Genomic DNA, 24,393 nt, shown 5'->3' with positions numbered 1-24,393 from the left:
TGACTTTAGATTTGGTCCACTCTATTTTTGGAGGGGGAGGGGTGTGCAGAGAAGCAGCTGACCAGTACCGGGATCTGAACCCTTGACCTTGGTGTGATAACACCACACTCGAACCAACTGAGCTAACCGGCCAGCCTTGGCCTACTCTTGATTTCAACACCAGAAGGCCCATTTAGCACAACCATTCTTTACAGGTCCACACTGTGTGCCTGGCACAGTGCTGGACTCAGTGCAGGGCACAGGGAAAAGTGAGACCCATTCCCACTTAGCAAGTTCACAGCCTTGTAGTCTAACATGCTGCTCACTCATGATATAAACACATGTGCGGCATTTCCTTGATGCAAGAATGTGTGGTTTGGACAGTGCGCCCTGTATGAGGCTTTCCAATGGGAGAGGTCAGAATCCTCGGGAAACAAGGCTTTGGGGCAGAAGGTGGATCTGGAGCTGAACCCTGAAGGCACGGATTCTCTGGGCAGGGCAAAGAGCAGGCACAAAGGCAAGGAGGTAGGAAGAACACTGCACCCACGGGGGCAAGGGAGGAAAAGGGCTGGCAAGGGACACGGCTTCCATTGCGGAGCCATGCAAAGTGATGCCAAGTGCGGCCTCAAAACCTTCCACCTCCAACCCTACCTCACACCATGATTGTCTTACTTGTTTAAAGTTATGGTTTAGTAATATTATCACTGACCAAACGTGCGGGCTCTCTTTGAAGCAGCTCCTGTGGGATAATTTATTTCATGCCCACAGCAGTGTTTATTAGGTGGTGAATTTGTTTCTTATGACTGCAGCAACAAATTACCGCAAACTGGGTGACTTAAAACAACAGAAATTTATTCTCTCACAGTTCTGGAGGCCAGAAATCTGAAATGAAAGTGGTTCCTTCTGGAGACTCAGGAAGAATCTGTTCCGTGACTCTCGTAGCTTCTGGTGGTTCCTGCCAAGCCTTGGCATTCCTTGGCTTATAGGTGAATCACTCCAGTCTCTGCCTCTGTCTTTACACGTTCCCCTCTCTGTGTCTCTGTGTCCCATGTCCTCACATGGCTCTGTTATAAGGACATCGATCACTGGATTTAGGGCCACCCTAATCCAGTATGTCCTCATTTTAACTTGATTACATCTACAAAGACCCTATTTCCAAATAAGCTCACATTCGTATCTCGTAGGGGTTGGGACTTCAACACATCTTTTAGGGGGGACACAGTTCAAGCCTCAACAGGTGGGCACTTTATTATCCTTGTTTTGTAGTTGAAGAAACCAAGGCATAGGGAAGATAAGCCACAACATCATGGAGACATGCAGACACTTGGACGGGTTGGTCCAGGAGCCCACACACAGGCCATCATGCTGTGCAGTACAGGACGTGGGGCAGTCCTGGAGCTAAGCCTCTGCCCATCAGAACAAAGACTGTTTATCTCTTGCCAATTTGCATATACCCCTGTTCCAGAAAGATGGGAGGCTGTCTGTTGGGACTCCCTCAAGTCCAAGGTGTCCTTTTGGGCCCCTGGTGGGAAGGGCCATGAGACCCATGTTGGGAAGTCTCAAAACCCTGGCCATGGCGCCTATGAGTCCCCTAACCCTCTGAGGTCTCCCAAACTGTGTGCCATGCACTGTGTTGGGTGCTAAGGGAGTCTCAAAGATGGGCCAAGTCCCACCCCTGCATGCAGGGACTCCCCCAGATGTGGCCTTGGTGTGAAGAGATGCTGTTTACAGGGTCAGGATGGGAGAGGTAGGGGACAAGGGTCTGGGGCTGGGGTGAGGAGGTCTAATTGCAAAGAAATAAATATGAGTCTTGACCTTTGCTTGTGATTTCACAAATCTGTAGTTTTAACAGTAAAAAAGGTGACTGGGGGCCGGCCCGTGGCTCACTCGGTAGAGTGCGGTGCTGATAACACCAAGGCCCCGGGTTCGGATCCCATATACGGATGGCCGGTTCGCTCATTGGCTGAGCATGGTGCTGACACCAAGTCAAGGGTTAAGATCCCCTTACCGGTCATCTTTAAAAAAAAAAAAAAAAAAAAAAAAAAAGGTGACTGGGCCTCTATGTCTAGAACTGTGCTGGTCCCTGGGCTCCAAAAGTGAATGAGCCCTGGTCCCTGCACCTGAGCAGCTGATCCCGCAAGCAGACGATCAGGTAAGCTAAGCCTAAAGCCATGTGACAATGCTGTTTTAGAAAGAGAGTGCAGGGCTTTATGGCAAGTGTCAGGGAGCACAGAAGGGGGAATGATGACTTTGTCTTCAAGGTTAATCAGTAATCTGCAAAGGTCAGACCAAGTCTTAATGGCGAGGGAAAGCTGCTAATTGTTCGGTATGCCCCATGTGCTAGGCCAGGCCTTTTGTGTGCATTGCCACTAACCCCACTTGAGGAATTCGTGATAAAGGTCTTTCTGTTCCCATTTCACAGATGGAGCTTTCTCTCTACCTCTCGCTATTACCAAAGGTCTTTTGTCTTTTTTTTTTAAAGATGACCAGTAAGGGGATCTTAACCCTTGACTTGGTGTTGTCAGCACCACGCTCTCCCAAGTGAGCTGCGGGCCAGCCCTTACCAGAGGTCTTTTGGCCCCAGCCTCCTGTGGCCAGTCTGCTGCCCCTTTGAAGGGAGTTGGCAATGATCAAACACAGTCACTAGGTGGCACTGGGGCTCTGAATTCACAGAGGGTGGTAATACCATGGGCTTGTGTTTCTCAGACATCCTGAGTGAGTACCTTCTGTACTGTAATCTAGTTAATATTTTCCTTTAAACTCTCTTAAATTTTTTCTGTGTATCCTAATGAGAAACCATTATCTCTTTAACATAAATAGATGAATGTAAAATTTTTAGAAAATCATGTGAACTGTTGAGAACAATGCTCAGTACATAGAAGGCGCATATTAGCTACTAAAACAAAATGTTTGTTCTTGTATCTCTATAACCATCTCACAGACCTCCAATACAGTGGAGTGCTGTCCTAGGCTTTGAAAACAGAATGACAGATTGATGTCACCTAGATGTGTGTGTTTTAGGGCTGGAAGGGCTCCTTCCCTTTGCAGGTGGAAGAACCAATGCACTGAGAGGGAAAGGGGTGTACTCAGAGCCACGTTGTCAGGTCCATGGTCAGAATCAGGCCTGAAAGCGGGTCCTGCCTTTCCCCTCCGTCGCACGGAAGCTAGAACTTCCACAGGAAATAGGGGCTCTGTGATGTCCACATGTTTCTTGGCCCCTCTGATGCCTAAAAAAGTTCACTGTGGGGCTGCCAAGTGCAGGAAGCTGTCGAGTGTGTGGAGTACTGGGATGAGAGTCAGGTGTGGGAGTGGGTGTCTGCCAGGACCACTGAGGAGCGGTGGGACCTCCAGCAACTCGCTGACCTTCTCTGGGTGCTTTACCTGGGCTGCAAAGCAGGCCATCGCCTGTGCCACGATGTCCACTGGCCAGTTCATCCCCAGCTTCAGGCACTGACTGCCCCATCCTGGAACCCTGGGATAGGACCTTGGGCAAATGCTTTGATCTCTCTTCCTTGTCAGAGTTGGAAATGTCAAGGTTGCCCTTGTTACCGACAGGTCAGGCTCGGCTTGCACTCTTGCCTTAAACAAATGACCTGAAAGTCCAAAAGTTGATGCAAGGCTTGGAAGGTTTATTCAGATTACCGGTACTCAACTAAATGTCTAGCCAAGCAAACAAACAAAGAGAAAAGAGGAGCAGTGGGGTCCAGTTTAGCCTAGTCCCAATCGGCAGGGCCAACCTATTTCATTAACAGTAATTGATAAAAGCAGTTCTCCCCACTGTTTCGACTAGATTTAAATGAGAAAAACAAAGCATAGCCAGGAGCCCTCCAGGGTGCACCTATACAGACGTGGATACGATCCAACCAAACAGAAGAGGGCTCAGAAAAATCAGAAATAGGTAAAGAGAATAAAGCCTTGCCTTGTCAGAATTTAGGCCGGGGACTCCTGGAGAGATCTACCAATAGCAGAGACATGGGAGCAAAATAGTCCCAGTGGCCACTTGCCTCTTGCAGCTAGAGTCCTCTCTGGTGCCCAAAGCTTTCCAATTTTTTGCCAATGATTAAATTAGGCTCTTGGATTCCAAAGTCATAGAAATGAACAGTGTACCCAGCCGTAAAGCAAGCAACGCTTTATTAAAAGACGAGAGAGACTCACACAAAAGGGGGGTAGCAACAGTAAGGCTAGCCCCCCGAGGGGAGCTGTTCAGGGTCTTTTACAGGGAAAGGAGTTAAGGGGTGGCAGGCCAGCGTCACTGGAGGTGGCCCATTCTGTTCTTCCTGGTTGTGTCATGGGCGCATGCTCAGTAGGCAGTGGTGTTCATCATTGTCACCCCAGGAGGGTCATTGTAGCAGTCACCTTGATGCTTTGTGCTCAGGTGGGAATTCCTAAAGGGGTCTTAAGGTTAATCTGTAACTTTTACAATTATAGTAAACAAGGCTTAGGGAGGGGTTTTGCAACTCAGTAAATATCTGTTTCCTCTCTTATTTCAGTCTATTTTGTCAGGGCAGCCCATGGGGTAATCATTTGCCCTGAGGGGTCTCATGACTGAGGAGTGGAAAAGTAACAAAGTGTCCTCTGCAGGGAAAATGGAGTCAGTTTGGTTCACAGGCCCAGCCCTACTCTCTTTCACCTTCACCCTTGGGTTATCTGTGCAGCCATATCAGGTTAGGTTCTCATAGGCCCTGGGGATCTTGGGTGAAAGTCCAGTGGCCCCACTTCAGTGACCTGGACCAATGCATCTCCTGGAGGCCAAGGAGAACTGGGCCACGTCACTCCTGCTGGCCCCTCACAGTCCTCAGAATTGTCAAAATGTAAGACCATTCCTTGCAATGATCTTCATGAATTAAATGTTTAATTCTGTTTTTACAATCTAGAATCTATTGTGTTTTGCCAAAAATGATGAGTATTTTTAGCTAACACCAGCTATTATAATGGATAATCCCCCGAAATCTCAGTGGATTAACACCCTAGAGGTGAGTTTGTCACTTACCTGAGGTCCAATCAGCATCTGAGTGTCTGGGGCCACAGGGGCCAGGCACTGTAGTAGGTGCTGGGGCCCACAGTGAGCACAGACATGCCCCCGCCCTCGGGGAGTCTGTACCTCCTTCCCACCTTGTCTTCACTGGGATATTCACCCAAGGCCTTTCTTTCTCTCCTCAGTATTGTACCTGGAAGGCTCAGTGCTTGTGTTTGAGGACATCTTCAGACTGATTGCATTCTACTGTGTCAGTAGGTGAGTAGACTAGGCCTCACAGGAGATCATCTGGTTGCAGCAGACATCCCATGCAACCCTGGGGGTGTGTGTGGGGTGGGGGAGGTCATAGGGAAGCCCCAGAGGCAAGAGTACAGCCCAGAGGATGCAGAGAGAGGGGACAGGCCCCTGGCTTTGCCCTGGTAACCATGAGAAGTGTTAGCTCTGATGTTTTCCTCACCATCTGGCAGGAGCCTCTCCCTCACCACCACCTGTCCCTCTGGCTAGCTGCTCATCTCCCAACTTCCTGGGTTACCAGTGGCAAGGACAGCTTGGGGTCCTGTGTGGATCTGACCAGGCCCTGGTGTAGAAGTTGTTGAAGGAATTTCCTGTGGGGGCAGCAGGAGGGGCTGGTCCCCCTTCGTGGGAGGGAGCGGGTGATTGTTAAGCAGCTGCTGGGTGGAGTGGGTGTCTGGTAACCACACTCAGAACTACTCTATTCATTCAGAACTGGTTTCAGATCAACAAGAACTTAAAAATATGTTTTGATGCCATAAGCCCGCGTCTTAAGCTACAGGACCTCGACAAGGGCTGGTTAGAAGTTAGGCAGGATGTACTGGGGTCCTGAGTGGGCTGTAGGACCACTACTCCATGCTGCCTCTAGTGAAAACCATGCTCAACCTAGAACACCCCTTCCTGCCTACCCAGATGGGCAGAAGAGGTGATGCTGATAATAGTAGTTGATTCCAGCAGCTGCCTCCTACAGAGGGCTCACCCAGTGCCCAGCACTGTGCCAAGGGTTTTTGTACCCGTTATCTTCTTAAATCTTGCCAACAATTCCGTGAGGTATGTGCTCCTGTTATCCCCATTTTACAGATGAGTAAACTGAGACAAGGAAATAACTTGCCCGAGGTCACACAGCTGCTAAATGGCAGAGCAGAGATTCAAACTAGATACAGCTCCAAAGTCCATGCTCTTTGCTACAGCTGCCCCACTGTGTGCATCCTGCAATAATTCTGATGACCTTGTGTGTCTCTCTAGGCCCACAGGCAAAACATCAGAGGCCCCGTGGCTCTTTGCACAATTTGGCACCTGGGCTCTCAGGGAAACAGGCCTTTTCCTGTTCCAAGAAGTTCTTACCTTAGTAGAAGGAGCGTAGCATAGTGTTTGGCACATGCTGAGTGCTACAGTGAATGAATGATGACATAATTGCAAAGCCAAGAACTTAGGTTACTTAATCTCTCTGAGCCTCGACTTTCTCTTCTGTAAAATGGGAATGATAGTATCAATTATTTCAGTGCTAGAGGAGGAAATAAGATAACGCACATGAAGAGACAGGACACTGCCCGACACCCAGTAGCTGCTCTGGTTCTATTTCCGTGGGTTGAGCATGGGAGAGTTTGCTGGGCAGTGGTTTCATCTGTGTCCCGGGAGATCTGAAGCCGTGGTCACCAAGCTCACTGCTGTCACCTCCCAACTTTTTCTCCTCAGGCTGCTATTTCTCCACATTCTAGAAAAAGCAATGCCTGTCTGCCCACCCTCAAAGACCCATGGAACCCTCCAGGAGGTCACAGGGCACAGAGCCTGGCATCACTGTATAAGAGGGGAGGGGTGTCGGCTCAAGGGCCTGAGTGTTTGAATATCTCAGGAGGCAGAACCCCAAGCTTGGAGCTGGAGACCCATCACCTAGTGGCTGCATGACCCTGGGCAAGTCACTCGACCTCTCTTGGCCCTGGTTGCCTCATCTATCAAGGGGATGTTAGCTAAGATGGAACACCAGAGTTCTAGAGCTCCGTGGTCACGTAATTCTAAGAACCTGCCCTGCAGACTCCTTCAAAACCAAACAACTGGAAGCAGCAGGAGATTACCAGAGATGCTTCATGTGCCTTTGTGTCACCTCCAGGGCATCACACAGAGGGGTACTTTGATAAGTTTTTGTCAGTCCTGGCTTTTGGTTAGACATGCATTCCCAACAGCACACTGAACCACAGGCCCCGTTCCGAGCAGCGCCCCCTGACCCTCGTTCTCGGAGCTTCTCCCCAGAGGGCACTTGTGGCAGCACTTGTGCCATGGGGCCCCATCACGGGGTCTGCTCCGCAGCACAGCTCTGGGGACCGAAGTCATTAGCCTCCTGAAGTGGGTGCCATTAACCAAAATGAGGAAGGAGGTGCGGGGCCCCTTGGGCCAGCCCTCCTAGGATGCGTTGTGACTAAGCGCTGTCCTCCTTTCCTGGAGGAGGGGTGACCATGTGGTCATCTTTGCCTTTGAAGAAAGCTCTTATCACTGTGTCTGGAGCTGCCTTCCCAGGCACCTAGCCAGGAGCTGGGGACTGACTTAATGCAGCCACAGTCTTGCTTTGGATGGGCCGGGTGAGCTGGGGTGACAGAATGGAGCCTGAGCCTCATGCTCTGAGGCTTGGAGAAAAGCCCTTGACCCGAAGTCCTAGGAGGAGAAAGGAAACATACAAGCTCCCACGAGGGCAGGCTCTTGCTGTGTATTTTCTATACACCCACTCATTTAATTCTTAAAGCAACCCTTTAAAAAGAGGACATTGTGTCCCTGTTGTCGGACGATGCTGAGGTGGAAATGACAGCCAACCGGAATGGCAGAGCTAGGATGTTAACCCAGGGCTGACAATTCCAAAGTTCATGCTTTTCTCTATCTTTCTGCCTCACGTTCACTCAAAATTTTTTTACCCAAATGAGTTCGTGCTTTTTTCCCTGCAGAGGTTAATGTTTACAACCACAAAAGTCATCCAGGACCTCCGGGGGGATGGAGCTGAGGAGGTCATGGGTGTCGAGGGAACTCGGATATCACTCTCACGGGCCTGGGCCTTCCGTCTTGGAGGTCTTCTTCCCCAGGCCACTGCGTCACCCCCAGGGAGTCACATCCCCAAAGCTTTACAAGACCAGGTGTTGAGGACTATGTGGATTCCCTCAAAATTGTCCAGGTCCCTCTGGTTTTTGCTTGTCCACAAGCGTTCAGATGGATGCCCCAGCACCCAGCAGGCCACCTGGAGGGCTTCCCTGGCATTTTCCAAGACCCAAGGACTTAGCATTTGGGTGTGACTAATCCATGCATTTTATCACCAGTTTCAGACTCCTGCCTTCCACATCTTCACACCTCGCTAAGATTTACGTAGGCAGGCTGATTTGCCGCCCAGACCCCAAACTGGGCAATTCTTCCAGGCTCCCCCTTTGCCATTGAGCAGGGGGACACCAGGAAGACACACTGGAGCTGACGTTGGGGGAGTGGGGTGCCAGTCGTTGTTCTTTTAGAACTGGGAGGAGCAAGCAGCTGCTTTGCTTGGGGCCATTCACTCTTGAGGCTGCGCTTGCAAGAGTTGTTGGAGTGTACACTGGTACAAGATTGGGAGAAGGGGGCAGTTTGTCATAGCGATTCTGTCATTTCTTAAAGTATATATACTTTGTGGCTCAGTAGATTCACATCTGGGAATCTATTGATTCAATAGAAGTACTAGCTTGAGGGCAGAAAGATTATGTGCTAAAATTGTTCTTTGCATCATTGTTTGATCCAGCTGCAATTTGGAAATGACTTTTTGCTACGAGTGAGTAGAGTCTAGGGGTTAAGAACCTGAACCCTGCAGCCAGTCTACCTGCCTTCAAATTCAGGCATTGACATTTACAAGCTGTGGGATGGGGCAAGCCACACAGTCTCTCTGTGCCTCAGTTTTCTCAGCTGTGAGATGGCTACAGAGAAAGTACCTGCTTCATGAAGTTGTTGAGAGTGTTTAAAGAGCTAATATATGTAAAGTGCTTGGAACAGTACTTACGCACTTAGCTCTACAGGTTAGCATTGATGAAAGAAAGAAAAAAAAGCTTGGATGTCCATCAAAAGAAGAAAAATAAATGATAGTCACCCTGTGGAACATTCTGCAGCACAGAAAAAGAAAGAGAGTAGTGTGCAGGTTTGGATCTCTGAAAATGTTCACTGTATATAGCTTTCCTGCTAAGTGAAGAAAGCAGGCTGCTGGGCAGTGTATGGTACATAACAATGCTGTTTTCTTTCTTAAGATAAATGGGGTGTGTGTATAGATGAAGATACGGGTTCATGGAGAAGGGCCAGGGGGGTCACTCCCCAGAGCGTGGATAGTGGGACTCTGGAAAGGGAGGACCTATGCATTGTATTTTAAGCACATTTGTATTATTTGATTCTGTTACAATGAATATGTGTTTCCTTTCTCTTTAAAAAAGAATCTAACATTTAAAAAGATGAAGATGACAGTCGTACCTGCCTGCTAGGACTGGTATAAGGATTAAGTGGGATAACACAGATAATGCTCTTGTTGCTTGATTGATAAAGCTCAAAAAACGATAGTTCCTTTTCTCTAAAAAAAATATGTAGTCAGTGGTTTGTGATCCTGAGTGAATGTATTGCCCTGTATAGAATCAAGTGTTGTATTAGTACGGATTTTAAAATGTTTCAGTGTTTCGGTTAGAAAGTTACTACTGGCTGGGTGGGCTTGGGTAAGTCCCTTAACCTCTCTGAGCCTCTGTGTCATCAGCTATAAAACAAAGGTGTTAAGGCCTCCCCATAGGATTGTTGTGGTATAATATAACAACAACAACAGTACAATTGGATATAAGGCCTGTAAAACACAGAGCCAAGTACCCGGCACATAGTAGATGTTCAACAAACACCCGCATCCTGTGTGTGGTTTCCTTGGGTGGGAAGAGACGGCCCCCAGGTAAAGTGCTGCACTGGATGAAGAGTGGGGCAGCAGAGCTGGATCAAGCCCTTGAACACCGGGTCATGGAGGAAGAAGAGCCGTGGTGTGGCCTCAAAGGACGTGTAAGACCTGGAAGGATGTGTAGGACGACAGGTCCTTGCACGAGCTCAGAGGTGGGAAATGAGCAAGGGACCGTCACTGTAGGCAAAGGAGCATGGCGTGTTGGGAGGCAGTGGGGAAGCCCCTGCGCATGGGGAAGGATCTGTGGAGGGCACAATTGGGGGGTCAAGCTGGAGAAGCCATGCGGGAACCAGACTGAGAAGGCCTGGGATGCCAGGGTTCGAGGCTGGGGTGTGATCTGCAGCTGCCATTGCAGCATGTTGAGCAGGTGAGAGTGAAGTGACAGGTGTCAGGAGGTTGTCTTGGTGACCAGGAGGTGGGCACCAGAGGAGCTGAGAGGCTTCTGCTGGCCATTGTGATGGACAAGGCAATGGAAGAACCGTTGGAAGTCCTGCTGACAGTCCATACAGCCAACCAGGTAAACTGAGGCAACTCGGGGATGAATTTTGCCACCCTTCAGAATTAGAGATTGTGGTACTGGTGGCAGGACAGAGCCTGAGATGGGAACAGAGCACTGAGGGCCCATCCAGTCTGGGTCTGGGTCAGGCCTGCCTGGAGGGGCAGATAGAAGGCCATCAGAAACCTCAAGTTCACAGGAGAGTCACACAAGGTGACAGTGGAGAAGATGCAAAGGTCAGCTGGCCAGCCCCTACCCCATCTGACTGTAGAGAAGCTGAAGGCCACTCCCCAGGGCCTCGCAGAAGGGCCCAGAATCTTGTGCCACAGCCTCCCTGTCCTGCTGTTCCATAAACAGAAGTTTCCACCTCCATGAAAGGGCTTCTGGGAGGGACAGGGGCCCCTGGGAAGCTGTATAAGCAGATCACAGAACAGCGGGGCCTCGGGCGGCCACAGAGGTGGTCTGTTGAACCCACCACCAGCCCCCTTCCCAGGCAGTGCTGCTCTGCTCTCCCTCCAAGTTCCCAAAGTTTGGCTGGGTCCATTCAGCAAATACCATTTGAGCCTTGATGGTATGTGCTAAGTGCTGCAGGGCGTCAGAGACGTGGGAAGCTGCCCCGTCCCTTCCAGGAGCCCCCAGGGCTCACAGCCTAGTGTTTCCAGGGAGAAGATGAGGTGCAGACAGAAGAGCCATGAAGACCGCAGGGGTCCTCACTAGGGGGAGGCTCTCAGTGAGTGATGGGTGGGTGGAGAGGAGGTGGACAGAACACGAGCAAGGGAGGGCGGAGCGGTCATGAATGCTAACAGCGGCAGTGCCACAGAAGTGTTGCTGTCATCCTGTCAGTCCTCTGTCCATCCCCTTCTTCACAGAGGAGGAAACGGGCAGCTGGGGCAATGAGGAAGGTGCAGGAGACACGGATCGAAAGCGGGGCCTTAGATGCCAGGGTGAGACAGAGTTGGGACCACCGTCCTGGGGTCCTGGCAGTGCCACATTCTCCTTCCTGACTCTGTGAAACAGCCCTGGGCTGGAAGTCAGGAGGCCTGGAGCTCAGCACACTCTACCCTCAACCCACCGTGTGGCCTGGACATAGCCCTTTCCCTCTCTGGGCCTCAGTTTCCTCATCTGTCTGAATCCCTTCTGGAAGATCTCTGGAGGGAGCCCTGGACAGTTCCCCATTCAGACCAAAGACATCAAATAGAGCTGACTGTGCGCTCGCTGGGGTGTCTGACTGTGCGCCTGCCAGGGGATGCCTGGCTGTGTGCTCACTGCACATCTCAGTGGGGGCAGTGAGGGTCAGAGGGCAGGAAGGGGCAGGTCCCTCACTTGACCCTAAATAATGCCTTTAGAGGAAGCTGGCCTGAGCTCAGCAGGCCAGAAAAACCAAGAAGTGGTGACCACTCCCCCATTCCTGAGGAGGGTCTCCCACATCTCTGAGTATGTGGTGCTGGCACAGGACCTAGGTATGACTGGATGCTCCGTCAGCCTCAGGGCTCTGTCCCTTGCTCCAAGGATGTTCCCAGCAGCCGGTGGGGTCACCAGGGCTCTTCCTTTATGGGCTATAGGTTTGGGAATTGTGGAGACTGGGGAACAGACACAATGGACCCTCCCCAGACATGACCTCCAGCACTCATGTCTCCACAGAGATTTACTGCCCTTCACACTGAGGCTGCCACAGGCTGTCCTGGAGGCCAAGAGCTTCACAGACCTCGAGACCATCTCCAACCTGGGCCTCGGTAAGTCCTCCCCATGGGACCAGGGGAGTTGGTGGGACTTTAGGAAATGGGGCCCGAGGACTGCTGCCAGAGGCCACCTGTGCCTCTCAGGCTGAGACCAAGCTGAATCCTGAGTCCTAGCTCCCGTGGGACCAGCCACACCCCTGTCTAGGCTGCTGAGCCACCGTAGCAGGGAGATGCTGCAGTTTTCAAAGTACAGCCCGTAGCAGCTGTCCAGGAGGTCGTGATGCACAACTTCGTCTGGTCTGAGGTAGGGAGGGGATGGTCAGGGCCAGAAAGGCTGACCTGCTGTCAGGACATGGCTCTGGGAGAAGCTGAGCTCAACACCAAGGCCCTTCTGGTGGCCAAAGAGCCGGCCCCAGCAGCCACCACAGCCGGAAAAGCAGCATGAACATGATCGTGGACTGGACTGTGCCCCTCGCCCCCTGCCCAACTAACTGACCCTAAGCACACACCTTCCCTTGCCACTCTGAGCTTTTGCGGGATGAAGAGCAGAGAGGAAAAGAAGCAGGAGAGGAGGGGACAGGAGGGGACAGGAGCGTTGTGCACCATCATAAGAGGAGCTCATTACACTGAGTGCCCTACAGGGATGGAATCAGCCAATGCTCACCTAGAACTCAGGCCTCACATACTGGCCCTTGGGAAACCCGGGCTCACCAAGTCTGTTGCTTCTGGGAAGACAGGCTAGTCTCCTCTGTCACCATGTGTCGGGAGCAGAGAATTCTTTACCAGGGAACAGAAAGATCGTGTTCTAGGCAGCTGCTTCAGGAGCCCCTGCAGGCTCCAAAGCCTGGTCAGAGACCCAGAGCCTCATAACCGGGGGCTGCCAGGTCACGTTTATGAAGAAAGCAGCTCATCACTAAGTCTTTAGTGAGACTAAACCCTCCACGGGACACTGCGCCACATGCAGCTGAGCACAGTGCTTGGACCATAGGGGTGCCCTGCTCACTGGTGCTGATTGAACAGAAGAAAAAATGACCGAGAGGACACAGCCAGGCATAGAGGAAGTTAGGGGCAGACCTGGGATCAGAGCAGACATCCTTGGCTCCCAGGCCAGCCTGCCGTCCACCACCCGGAGGGGCTCTGGACAGCAACACAAGAGATGCCACAAGGTAGGCAGCCAGTGGTCAGGGGCCAGCAGGTAGGAAGTTCAGGCTGACCTCTTGAGCTGTGTTGATTCATCACAGCTTCAAACAACCCTACAGAGTAAGTACTATTATAATTCCCATTTTAAGGTAGAGGAAACTAAGGCCCAAGAAGTTAAATAACATGTCCAATGTCACACAGTACACGGCAGGGCTGGGATTTACCTCTAGCTCCAGCCACTCTCTCATGCTGCCCTTAATTCTTCATACCCAGTTTATAAACCTTAGGGCCAGTTTTCAGTTGATAGTGGGAATAAACACTGAACTTTGCCCCCGACACTTTAGTTCATCTTTTACCCTCCCAGGAGCTTGGATATGGGACAGGTGATAGTTCTGTGATTTGCACAATCCAGCTGACCTCCCCCTGAGGTCTCAAAGGACATGGATGACACTTTCTGACCACTGCAGAGCACTTGGCATTGTCTTGTGGAATTCTCGTATAGTTTAAAGATCAAAACTACATCATTTTTTTTAAGAAAATGTAATTTTCTTAATATTATTTTTTACATTCTAGGATGTTGTTGCAGAGCAGTTGGGGGGAGGAGGAGAGGGGAAAGGGGAAGGAAATGGGATAAAAGAAGGAGAAAGGAGGGGGGGCAGGATTGAGGCCTGTGGCACCCCCCCTGATTCCTACAGGGGAGACAGAGGTGGGGGGCTTCCAGGGGTGGCTTGGTCACTGCCAGGTTGGGTGCACATGCCAGGCAGGTGTGGCAAAAGCCTTTGCCCCCCACAACCCCAGCTCAGGAACCCGGAGCCCTTCTTGCTGTAGCTTGGTGGTCACTGCTGGGCTGGCTGTGCATGTCAAGGGGGCATGGCCACACCGCCCCAGCTCAGGAGAGCCCGAGGCATTTCCTGCAGTGGCTCGGTGGTCATCGCTGGGTGCATGGCTCGTCCCATGGGAAGTGTTTGCAGCACAGGTGGAGGGGGAGATGGACCCACCTGGAGAACACTGGGGCAAAGCAAGGACAGTTGATCTGCACTCCAATCAGCATAGGACCACTCAGAGGAGACTGGTCAGGAATACAGAATTGCATGGGGTGCAGTTTGATGAAAAGACTCAGGCCCAGATCAGAGTTTCTACACAACCCAGGTACATCGGAGTTCATCTACCCAGAAGTACCTATAAAAACCTGAGCTGCACAAAACTACATCTTTAAGATAGAAAACCAAGTTTTAACCCAGTCCAGAACCTTGTCTGAAGGTCCCCAGACAGGAAAGAACAAAGCTGGGATTTGCCCCCAGTGCTCTCTGCTCCAGTCACAGCCTTTCTACTGATCTTCACAAACTTCTCTGCAGTTTTGCCACAAGCACTCAGTGGCCGGTTTGGAGGCCAAGTGGTTAGAACAAGAAAGATGCATGGCCTCAGTCTGGGTGGCTTTGCTGCAGCCCCTGGCCCCTCTGTGGGGTTTCAGCGGGCATTCCTGGAATCACTGCCCCAGGCTCCCTGCAGGTTCCTCACACCTAGGAGGGAGTGGCTGCCCCTAAGACCTAGGAATATGCTGTATTTGATGCAAGCTGCTCCTCTTAGTAGAACCTCATTCCTTTTTGGAATAGATGAGCCCTTCTTTCCTGGAAGAGCTTGATCTCAGGCACAATTTGGAAGTGGAGAAGGGAGGTTACCACTGGGGAAGCCACCAGCCAGCAATTCAGCTTCATCTGTCAGCATGTACTTCCTTGAGAATGAGATTTAAATGAAACTCAAGTATGTCGCAGCTTAGCAACTGGATGGTTCCAGTCAGACCTGGAGTCCCCAAGTGCTGAAGGACATAAATCCAGGTTCATCAGAATCATTTTTCCCTGGAACCAAGGAAAGCTTAACTTTCCAATCTGTCTCTGAGTAGATGGAGACCTGGAGCTGAAAGGCACATCCTTGGCCCTGGCATGTGCAGGCTTGGGCCTCCCCAACCTTCACATGTAATGGTGATGATAGATATGCAAAGAGCAGCATTTCCGCAAGAGCCCGGACACACTAGACATTGTGCCAGCAGGTCATGCATTGTTCTAGGCAAGGGACTCTTGTAGCAAACTCGTATGGATAAAGAGATTTAGAGAAAGGACACTACAGAATCTGAGAAATGGAGAAGGCAGGTCGGCTGGGCCTTGTGGGTGACATCACCTGTTCTGTGCACATGCCTGCCCCTTGCTCTCTGTATTCAGCCTCCTCGATTGGCCAGGGTCCTGTTACCCCCACTCTTCTGACCAGCCAGGCTCTGACTGCAGCCCCTAGCCCCACCTGACCATTGCTCTCCATTCACGTTCTCCAGGAGGAATCTGATGATCACTGGCCAGCGTAGTGATGGGACCAGGAGCCAGTGTTACCCTGGTATGGTCAGCATTTCAGGGAAAACCAAAAGGACAGTGGGAGGCAAATTCCTTGACATAAGCCCACAGATACATTACCTCATTTATTCACACAAAAACCCATTTTACAGATGAGGAAACAGAAACTCTAGTTGGCAGGGCTTATTCAGCTATAGAAAGAAAAAGAAGTATAGGTACTGACCCTTGGTACAACACGGATGAACCTTGAAAACATCATGCTAAGTGACAGAAGCCAGACACAGAAGACCACATGTATGATTCCATTTATATGAAATGTTCTGAATAGGCAAATCCATAGACACAGATTAGTGGCTGCCAGAGGCTGGGCTGGGGGGAGGGAGCAGGGCGTGCCTGCTAATGGGCATGGAGTTCCTATTGGGATGATGAAAATGCTCTAAAATCGGTTGTGGTGATGGTTACACAACTCCGTGAATATGCTAAAAACCACAGGGGTGTTTTTTAAATGGGTGAACCGTGTTGTATGTGAATGACATCTCAGTAAAGCTGTTATCCAGAGAGAGAGAGATCGACTAATGGGCTTTCCTCACTAGGACGTGACCGAAGCTGGATTCACACTCGGGGCTTTCTGAGTTTGAACTGGTGCTCTGTCTGCACCTCCAACTGATCCTCAGCCAGCCTTGCTCACCCCTTCTGGCTCCTCGGCCCTCTCCTCCACTGGCCTTGCCTCCAGGGCAAACCAACATGTGCCCTTTTGCTAACTGGGATAGGGAGGGCGGTGAGCCTCCACTCACGGCATCGTGCCCTATACATGCTGCTTTTTTTCATGACATCTTTTTCTTATTATAAGTCTGGCATGTTGGATGCATTTGCTTGCTGGCTTTTAACTGACAAGACCAGAAAGCAAGGGGACGACAGCCATGCACAATCCCGCCACTGCTGCAGGTTTGGGCGTGTTGCCTGCCAGTCTTTCTTTTCTTCAGCACACACAACTGAAAATACAGTTTTGTAGCTTGCCTTTTCATTTGGTTTTGTTTGAACGTATTTGTGACTTTCAGGTTTTCGCCTAGAGCCCAGAGTCAAGGAGTGTCTAGTCAATGGTTTTCAGCCCACCTACTGATCTTGCAATATGATAAGGTGATAACGCATATGGGTTTCTTATCATTATTGTCAGCAATTTTATTTTTCTGCCATTCTACTCTTTTTTTTGTGAGTAGAATGTAATAAGTATCCAAATAGTTGCACAAGCCCCACTATTTAGACAGGGATAAAGTCACTGACAGGGAGCTCAGTGCCATGGGGTGGCTGAGAGTGAGCCGACATAAGAAAGTCTGGCTTTGGACTTGGGAAAGCCAGCATTCGAAAGTGCAGCCTATACGAGGCATAATCTTGGACTTCAAGAGCTTAGTTGGGGCCACAAAACTACATAGGGAGTAATTCAGCAGCCAACTATATGCATTTGATTCTAAATGCAAAAGGAATTTAGAGAACAAGGGTTATTTGCAGTGGTCCTCTAACATGTTTGCAATGTATATATGTTTAATACTGTTCAAACATGTTTAGGAAGGCATATGTTCTGTAGCTCTTCCAATTCTGGTGTAATTTGCTTTTCCTTTACATCATACAATGAGAATTTTCCTAGTCATTAAAAACTCATTGAAAACTTGAGTTTGAATGACTGCCCAACAGCCCATCTTTGGGATGCCATAAAAATATTTACTCAGTGAACTCATTGGATTTCAAGCTGTTTCCATGTCATCTGGAACACTTTGTTGCATTAATTTGTCCCCATTCTGCCCTGTCTTAGCTGAGGGCTCCCCAAGAGTGAAACCTTAGTTTGCCCTTAGGACCCGCAGCCCAGCACCTGACATGGCCCAGGCCCTCTGAGGATTGTTAAGAGTGGACACCTGGCAAAAGGTGTCCCCAGCTGAGGCTCAGGAGACCACAAGACCAGCAAAATGGCTGCCTCGGTCCAAAGGCAGTGCAGAGGCAGTGAAGAGGTGGGCCCTTCTTTACGGCAACCTGGGCAGCTGAGCCAAGGCTTGGCATGGTGCCACTGGGCGCCGGCGCCCACAGCTTTGCCAACCACTAGGATTGCATGACACAGTGTTCCGCTTCTCCTCTGGTCTTGGCATTCCACAGACTGCAGGAAAGTTACCTACTTCCCTTTTTTTTTTTTTTTTTCCTAAGCATAAATCTCTGCACTGCTGCCCCTAGACCCTAGGATGCAGACCCTCGGCTCCCAGCTTACTCTGCCCCTTGGAGTAGCATTAGCTTTGAGGCCTTGAGGCCTCTGCCCTGCCAGGTGCAACCACCAGGCCCGTCCCAGGGCAGGGAAGCAGTGTCCTAGTCACCTGGACGCCAAGTCCATTTCCCTGAACCCTGGTGTCTGTTCCACTCCTGCCAGAATCCAAATCTGTGTGGTGGAAAATGTGCTCTTGTGTTCTGCACACAATGGGTCCTCCCTGCTGTCTCCTGGCAGACTGTCCAGCTGGTGGTCCCTCTGCTTATGGAGCTCCTCTGCCCTCCTTCTTGCCTTCCTCCCTATTCTCTTGTCTTTAAACATCCTCCATTGGTTCAGGTTGTCCCCACCTTGCCATCAAAACTTAACCTTGCCTGTGTCCCATTTCTCAGAAGCCCGCCTCTCACTCTGGCTAAGCTAATCCACTCATGTGAGCTACAGGGCAGACATGGGCTCCTGCTCTGTTCCACACACTGTCTTAGGTGCTATAAATATTCACAAGGATGAAGCATTGTTGTCGCCTTCTGGAAGCTCTGAGTCTGGTGGGTAAGTCAGACAAAAACAGAACGACATTCCCGGCAGTGGTCACCACAGTCAGCATGTACACCAGAGCTAGGGGAACACAGGGCAGTGTGAGGACTGAATGCATCAGGAAGGCTCCACCAAACAGGTAACACTTGACCTGAGTCTTGAAGGATGATCAAGGGTTTGCCAAAAGAATCCCAAGCAGAGTGAATGGCATCAGCCAAGACCTGATGGTGGGTGGCAGGTTGAGCGGGATGAAGACTCAGACGGTGATGCCAGAAAAGATACACGCTAGACGTCAGGCTGAGGAGTTGGAAGTGATCCTCCACCAGTAGCAGGCAAGGGCCTGGCACGGTGCCACAGGGAAAGAATGGATCGGAGGGGGCAGGATACAGCCATGATCTGGGAGTGTCCGGGCACTGGCGGGCAGTTCTGTGCATCTTCTACCCTTCCACCTTCACCCACAGGGGTGAAGCATCACAGAGGTGAGCATCGGGGGTCTCAGCTCACATGTGTGCTGCTGCCCAGTTCACCTCTGAGTCAGACTGGCTGCCTGCTTCTCCTCACTAGGGAAACTCCCAAGGACACAACTTTATTGGGTAGACACAGGTGCGGTGCTTCAAATGCTCACTCCACGGGGCCAGAACATTTGTGTGTGTGATGCAAGGCACCAGGAGAGTGAGTCAATCATGGAGAGGTCAGTAGCTGCCCAAGAAAGCAAAGCAAAGGGCCTAGGCAGCCTCGGAGAATAGCTCTCCAACTCACAGAGGAGGCCGCTCTGGACATTCCAAGTCCTCGGGTAGTGACAGTGATGGGCACAGAGTTTTGCAACTTGGAAAGAGTCACATGAAAGTTTGTCCTCCTTATTATTGTGATAACAGCTGGCCCCTCTCCTCTGGCCATGACAGTTGGGCTGCCCAGGACAGAGCGGAATGGCGAGCCTCACTGCCCTCCCTGTGAGGGCCCACGCACAGCTGGGGGGGGCACAGCTCACCTTCAGTTCGTTTCTCAGCAGCCCCTTTGTCCTGGGAATGCACCCTGCTTGCCTGGATTGGGTTTGCGACCCCCTGGCCAGGAGAATGGCAAATGCCCACTTCCCTGAGTGCCCGTCTCTTAGAGCAGCACCACTTGGCTGCTCTCGGCAGTCCTGTGTTGTCTCCCTTCTTTCATCATCAAGAGCCTGTTGTGTTCTTGCCACATCCCCAGGTCTGGGGTGCAAGACACCCTGCCACTCAATGATGCTAGGAGGGCAACCGAGATGGGAAGTGTCACAAGTTCCTGTGAAGGAGCGACTTAGCACAGCGGCCACACACACATAGGCCGTAGAGCTCGTCTGACCTGGTCTACACCCCAGCTCCTTCACTCACAGAACCGGCCCTGTGACCTCAGGCGATGCCTTTAATCTCTCTGAGTCTCTTCATCTGTAAAATGGGGACACAGCCTGTGATCAGGGACCAGCAAGATTATACACGTAAAACAAGTCGCCCGTGGGCTAGCACAAGCAAGAACCTCTGACTGTTGATTCCCGTCATCATCCTTGACGTTATTTGTCATAGTTTTCTAACTGATGAGTCCCTCCTAGAAGTAAGGAGCCCTGGCTTTGTGGCCGGCCCCACCATTCACGAGCAGTTCTGCACCTGCCTGGCTAATCCCCTATCCACTTCCAAAATTAGCAGTTTGGACGAGACTTGGTTCCCATTACTCTCCAGGAGGAGCTACTTGAGTGAGCTCAGAGTGGCCTGTGAGGCAACTGAAATTGTTCCCAAGACGTGTGTCCCTGTGCCCTTCTTGGAGGGTCCTGAGCCTCCATCAGATACTTGATGGTGTGTGGTGCCTAGAGGTCAAGATCTGAGCCAGGCCTGCTTGGTGACCGCAGCCATGGCTCAGTCCATGAGGACTGCGTCAGTAGAGGCACCTGGTGGAATTTAACTCAGCGGTACAGGAGCCTCTGATCTCTGAGCCAGCTTTTCCCAATTAGGGCAAAGGACCAGCCCCATGCTTGAACATTTTAACATTGAGATTGCCCAGGGCCAGGATCATTTTGCAGTGGATGGCTGTTTCCCACTCAGACAGTCAGGTCTGATCCCCCCGGCCATAATCCATAGGTCTGTTCTTCCTGCATGTAACAACTGTGGTGGCTGAAACAGGCCTACAGCCCCTTCCCTGCTACGATGACATTTTCTCCTCACACACCTGTGATGTGGGTGCTGTTGTGACCAAGGCCTAGAAAAGACAAGCACCCCTGGGCCACTGTCTCCTCTGTCCCCACCATGCCATCCCCACACATGTCTGCAGCTCACTTGGCTCCAGAGCACAGCCATTGTCACCCCCACCCATGTCCTTGGTTCCCTCCATGGTGGGCTCTCATACCAAGGGATGAGGAAAGCTGAGCCTGTCACATCGCCCTCAGCCCTGCCCCAGCAGTGCGGGGGAGGACCGAGCAGGGCACAGGGCTTCCCCTCTTGAGGCAGGAAGTGGTGGGAGAGGTGTAAAAACGTCCAGAGTGGAAAACAAGCCCAGAGCAGTGATGCAAATGCTCTGCAGGCCCTCCCCCGGCCCTGCCCCCCTGCACCCGCCCTGTCCCTGCAGCGGGCCAGCTCCAGGACTGACACCTCTCCCTCTCCTGCATCCACAGGCTTCTGGGATTCCTCGCTGAACCCCCCACGGAGAGGTGTCCACCCAGCAGAGCCCCCAAGAGACCCGGCCCCCGGATCCCCCCCAGCCTCCAGCCTCAGGTCTGCTGCCCATTACACAAACTGCTCCTGCGAGATCGTGCTGTCGGTAGGAAATGACCGCCTGTGGTTTGTGAATCCCGTCTTCATCGAGGACTGCGGCCGCGCCCTGCCCTCCGACCAGCCGCCTCCTGGAAGCTGCCCCCTGCGCCCGCTGCCTGCCACCTCTGCCGCTACCTCGCCCACCTCCAGGTGGGCCCCACGCCGCCCACCGCCCCCTCCCCCAGCGGCGCCCCTGCAGCCCTCTGGCCTAGCCCAGCCTCCTGCGCCCCCTGCTCCTTCCCCTGCCTGTCCTCTGCCCAGTTGTCCCCCAGTGTCTGCCCCCCACCTCACACCTCATGCCCCGGCTCCCCCAGACCCTCCAAGCCAGCCCCCCATGACAGCCTGCGAGAGGCTCCCACGCCCTGCCACAGGCCTGGGCCCCCTCAGGGAGGAAGAGATGAAGCCAGAGGCAGCCCCCAGCCCCCCGCAGCAGGCCCCTGTCCCTCCGTTACCTGTGAAGAAGAGCCTTCCAGCTGCTCCTCCCAGACGACGCATCTCTGAGAAGCCACCCCTAGAGGACCAAGGTGTGGGAATGGCGGCAGAGGGGGACCAGCCAGCTCTTTCCAGGACAACCCTACTCAGCCTGCCTCCCCAGGTGGCCTCAGACAGCCCTGGGGACAAGCCTAAGGGGACCACGGAGCAAGGCCAGAAAGCAGAGGCGAAAGCCAGCCAACCAGGCGGCCTGCCAGAGCCGCCGAGGAAGACCAAACAACCCCCCGTCCCGCCCCCCAGGAAGAAAAGGATCTCCCGGCAGCTGGCTTCGGCCCTCCCTCGTCCCTTGGAGAGCGCTGAGCTCTCCACACAGGCGGTAACCTCTGAGACGCCCACGCCCGGTCCACCCCGACAAGGCCAAAGTCCTGCCTCCCAAGCGGGGACCGTGCGCCTCCAGGCCCAGGCCAGTGCCCACCCTCAGAGCTCTCCAGAGTTCAAGGGCTCCCTGGTCTCCCTCTCAGACGGCTTGGGAGTGCCCACCTTGGCCCCGGACCAGGACTCCTACTCGACCAGCAGCACAGAGGAGGAGCTGGAGCAGTTCAGCAGCCCCGGTGTGAAGAAGAAGCCCTCGATGATCCTGGACAAGGCACGGCACCGGCTGAGCTTCGTGAGCTTTAGCAGCGTCTTCCGCGCCTTCCTTTCCAACGACCGCAAGCTGTTCAAGAAGGTGGTGGAGCTGGCGCAGGACAAGGCCTCGTACTTCGGCAGCCTGGTGCAGGACTACAAGGTGTACAGCCTGGAGATGATGGCGCGCCAGACCTCCAGCACCGAGATGCTGCAGGAGATCCGCACCATGATGACCCAGCTCAAGAGCTACCTGCTGCAGAGCACCGAGCTCAAGACCCTGGTGGACCCCAGCCTGCACTCCGAGGAGGAGCTTGGTCAGTGCTGGGCAGGGGCGAGCATGGGTGGAAGGGAGGCCATTGGCACCCCACAGCCAATTACTCCCTGCTATGGGGGGAACAAGACTGGCCCCCTCATCTTAAGGCAGGACCACCGCATGGCACAGGTTATGCTACAGGGGCCCCCGGGGAGCAGGCTGAGGCTGAGACCTCACTCTTGCTCAAGTTCTTCCTCACTTCATCCTGTTTTCCTCACTCCTTTCTCCTGAGAGCTCTGCCCCAATATATCAAGTGCACCCAATTCCCTCTCTCGGGCTCTGGTCCTAAGGAACCAACCCAAGACAGCTCACTGCTCTGATCACCCCTTCTAAAGTAGCCTCCCAGCCATCCCCCATCCCCACCAGCCTCTCATCAATAACTATCATACATTTTTGGATGGTGATTCACAGTAAGAAAGATATTTTATGTTGCGATCAATGGCACACCTATGTAGATATTAAACATACTCAGTCAGATCACACTGCTATGGCCACAGCAGTTGTTAAAACATCGAGCTGCTTCTGAACTAGTTGGTAAGGAGTCACTGCACCAGCCCTCCAAGAACCACCTCCCCTGGCATCCCCTAGCCTGTCCTCCCCCTTCCAATAATTAAAGGGTCAATGCTGGACACAGTAAGGGGCATTTGGGACCCTGAAGCATAGTAGATGCATAGTGAATGTATCTTGAAAAAGAGCTTAATGTGTTACCTTTCCCAGGGCTATTTGATCTTGATAGCTGACTCCTGGAAGCTGGTGTTTGCCAGGTATAGGATTGATGGCAGCTTCTCAGATGTGGTGATGGTGGTGGAATTGAGATCTGGGACCAGCAGCTGCCTCCTCAGGAGGCCAGCACCGTATGTGCACCTGCACAGAGCCCCTGGGGGTGCAGGGGGTGTGCAAGCAGGAAGCTCAGGGGCTGCAGGGACCTGGGCAGCATGAGCTAGGCCCACCAATGGCAGCCTGAGAGTTAGTGCCCAAACCGGGATGCTGAGTCACAGTGACACAGACTCTGTCCCCACACAGCTGATTATCTGGGGAGGGAGTGAGCCACATAAGCAGGTAGTCAACAGAGAGTCATTGGACCCCCACCTCTGGGTCAGACAACATCTTGGTGCTGGGGAAAGAGAGGTGAGGCCCTGCCCTCGGGCAGCTTCCATTCTAGCGGGGGGTGAGTAAGGTGACAGACAAGTGAAAGGGAAGGTGGCAGGAAGTGAGGTCAGGAGGCAGCGGAGGAGGCAGGTTGTGCAGGGCCTTGTGGGCCTCTCTGAGGACTTGGCTTTTCCTGGGAGAGGCCGTGGCAGGGTCAAGCCCAACAGTGACGTGATCTCACCTACATAAGAACAGCGTCGCTTTGGCCAAGACACTGAGCAGGAGCAGTGCGGCAGGTTTGGAGTCTGCTGGAATGATCGAGAAAAGCCATGACAGTGGCTGGGAGCGGGTGGAGGCAGGGCAGGTGGAGAGGTGAGGTCGGCTGCTGCACCTGCTGTGAAGGTGGAGCCCCAGGACTGGCTAACAGGCTGGATGTGGAGGTGAGAGAGAGAAGGCAAGATGAGGACAGCGGGGTTAGCCCTGGAAGGACACAGCCACCACTCCCAGAGGAAGGCGCTAGGGAGGAGTTCAGGAGCTTGGTTTTGGACATGTGATCTTGCGGGCTCTGGTGGACACTCAGGTGGCAATGTCTAGCAGGCTGTTAAGATTCAAGTCTGCAGTTCTGGGGTGATGGGTGCGCTAAAGATAGACATTTGCAAACCATCAGCACAAAAAAAGTCATGAGACTGCATGAGATCATCCCAGGTCCGAGGGCTGAGCCCCGGGCACCGTGCAGCCTGGGAGGGTTGGGAGGACACGGAAGAGCATGGAAGGCTCAAAGTGACCCAGAGGAGGCAGGGATAGGGTGGCTGCTGAGCTGAGCCACCAAGGGTGGGGAGGGCTGGAACTGCAGGAA

General features: G+C 52.4%; 1 protein-coding gene across 1 annotated transcript in view; it reads left to right on the top strand.

The window, feature by feature from the left end:
* Window positions 1-24,393, top strand: part of RIN3 (Ras and Rab interactor 3) — a 136,374-nt gene that overhangs the window by 81,669 nt on the left and 30,312 nt on the right. Inside the window, exons 4-6 of the mRNA XM_063091435.1 lie at window positions 5,140-5,212; window positions 12,019-12,110; window positions 20,938-22,449. Coding sequence (XP_062947505.1) covers window positions 5,140-5,212; window positions 12,019-12,110; window positions 20,938-22,449 — 1,677 coding nt within the window. The remainder of the gene's footprint in view (window positions 1-5,139; window positions 5,213-12,018; window positions 12,111-20,937; window positions 22,450-24,393) is intronic.

This window comes from Cynocephalus volans, chromosome 3 (assembly GCF_027409185.1).
Source record: "Cynocephalus volans isolate mCynVol1 chromosome 3, mCynVol1.pri, whole genome shotgun sequence".
In the NCBI taxonomy this organism is placed as follows: Eukaryota; Metazoa; Chordata; class Mammalia; order Dermoptera; family Cynocephalidae; genus Cynocephalus; species Cynocephalus volans.
Note: the sequence above shows the minus strand (reverse complement) of the source record. Positions and strands in the feature narration are given on the sequence as shown.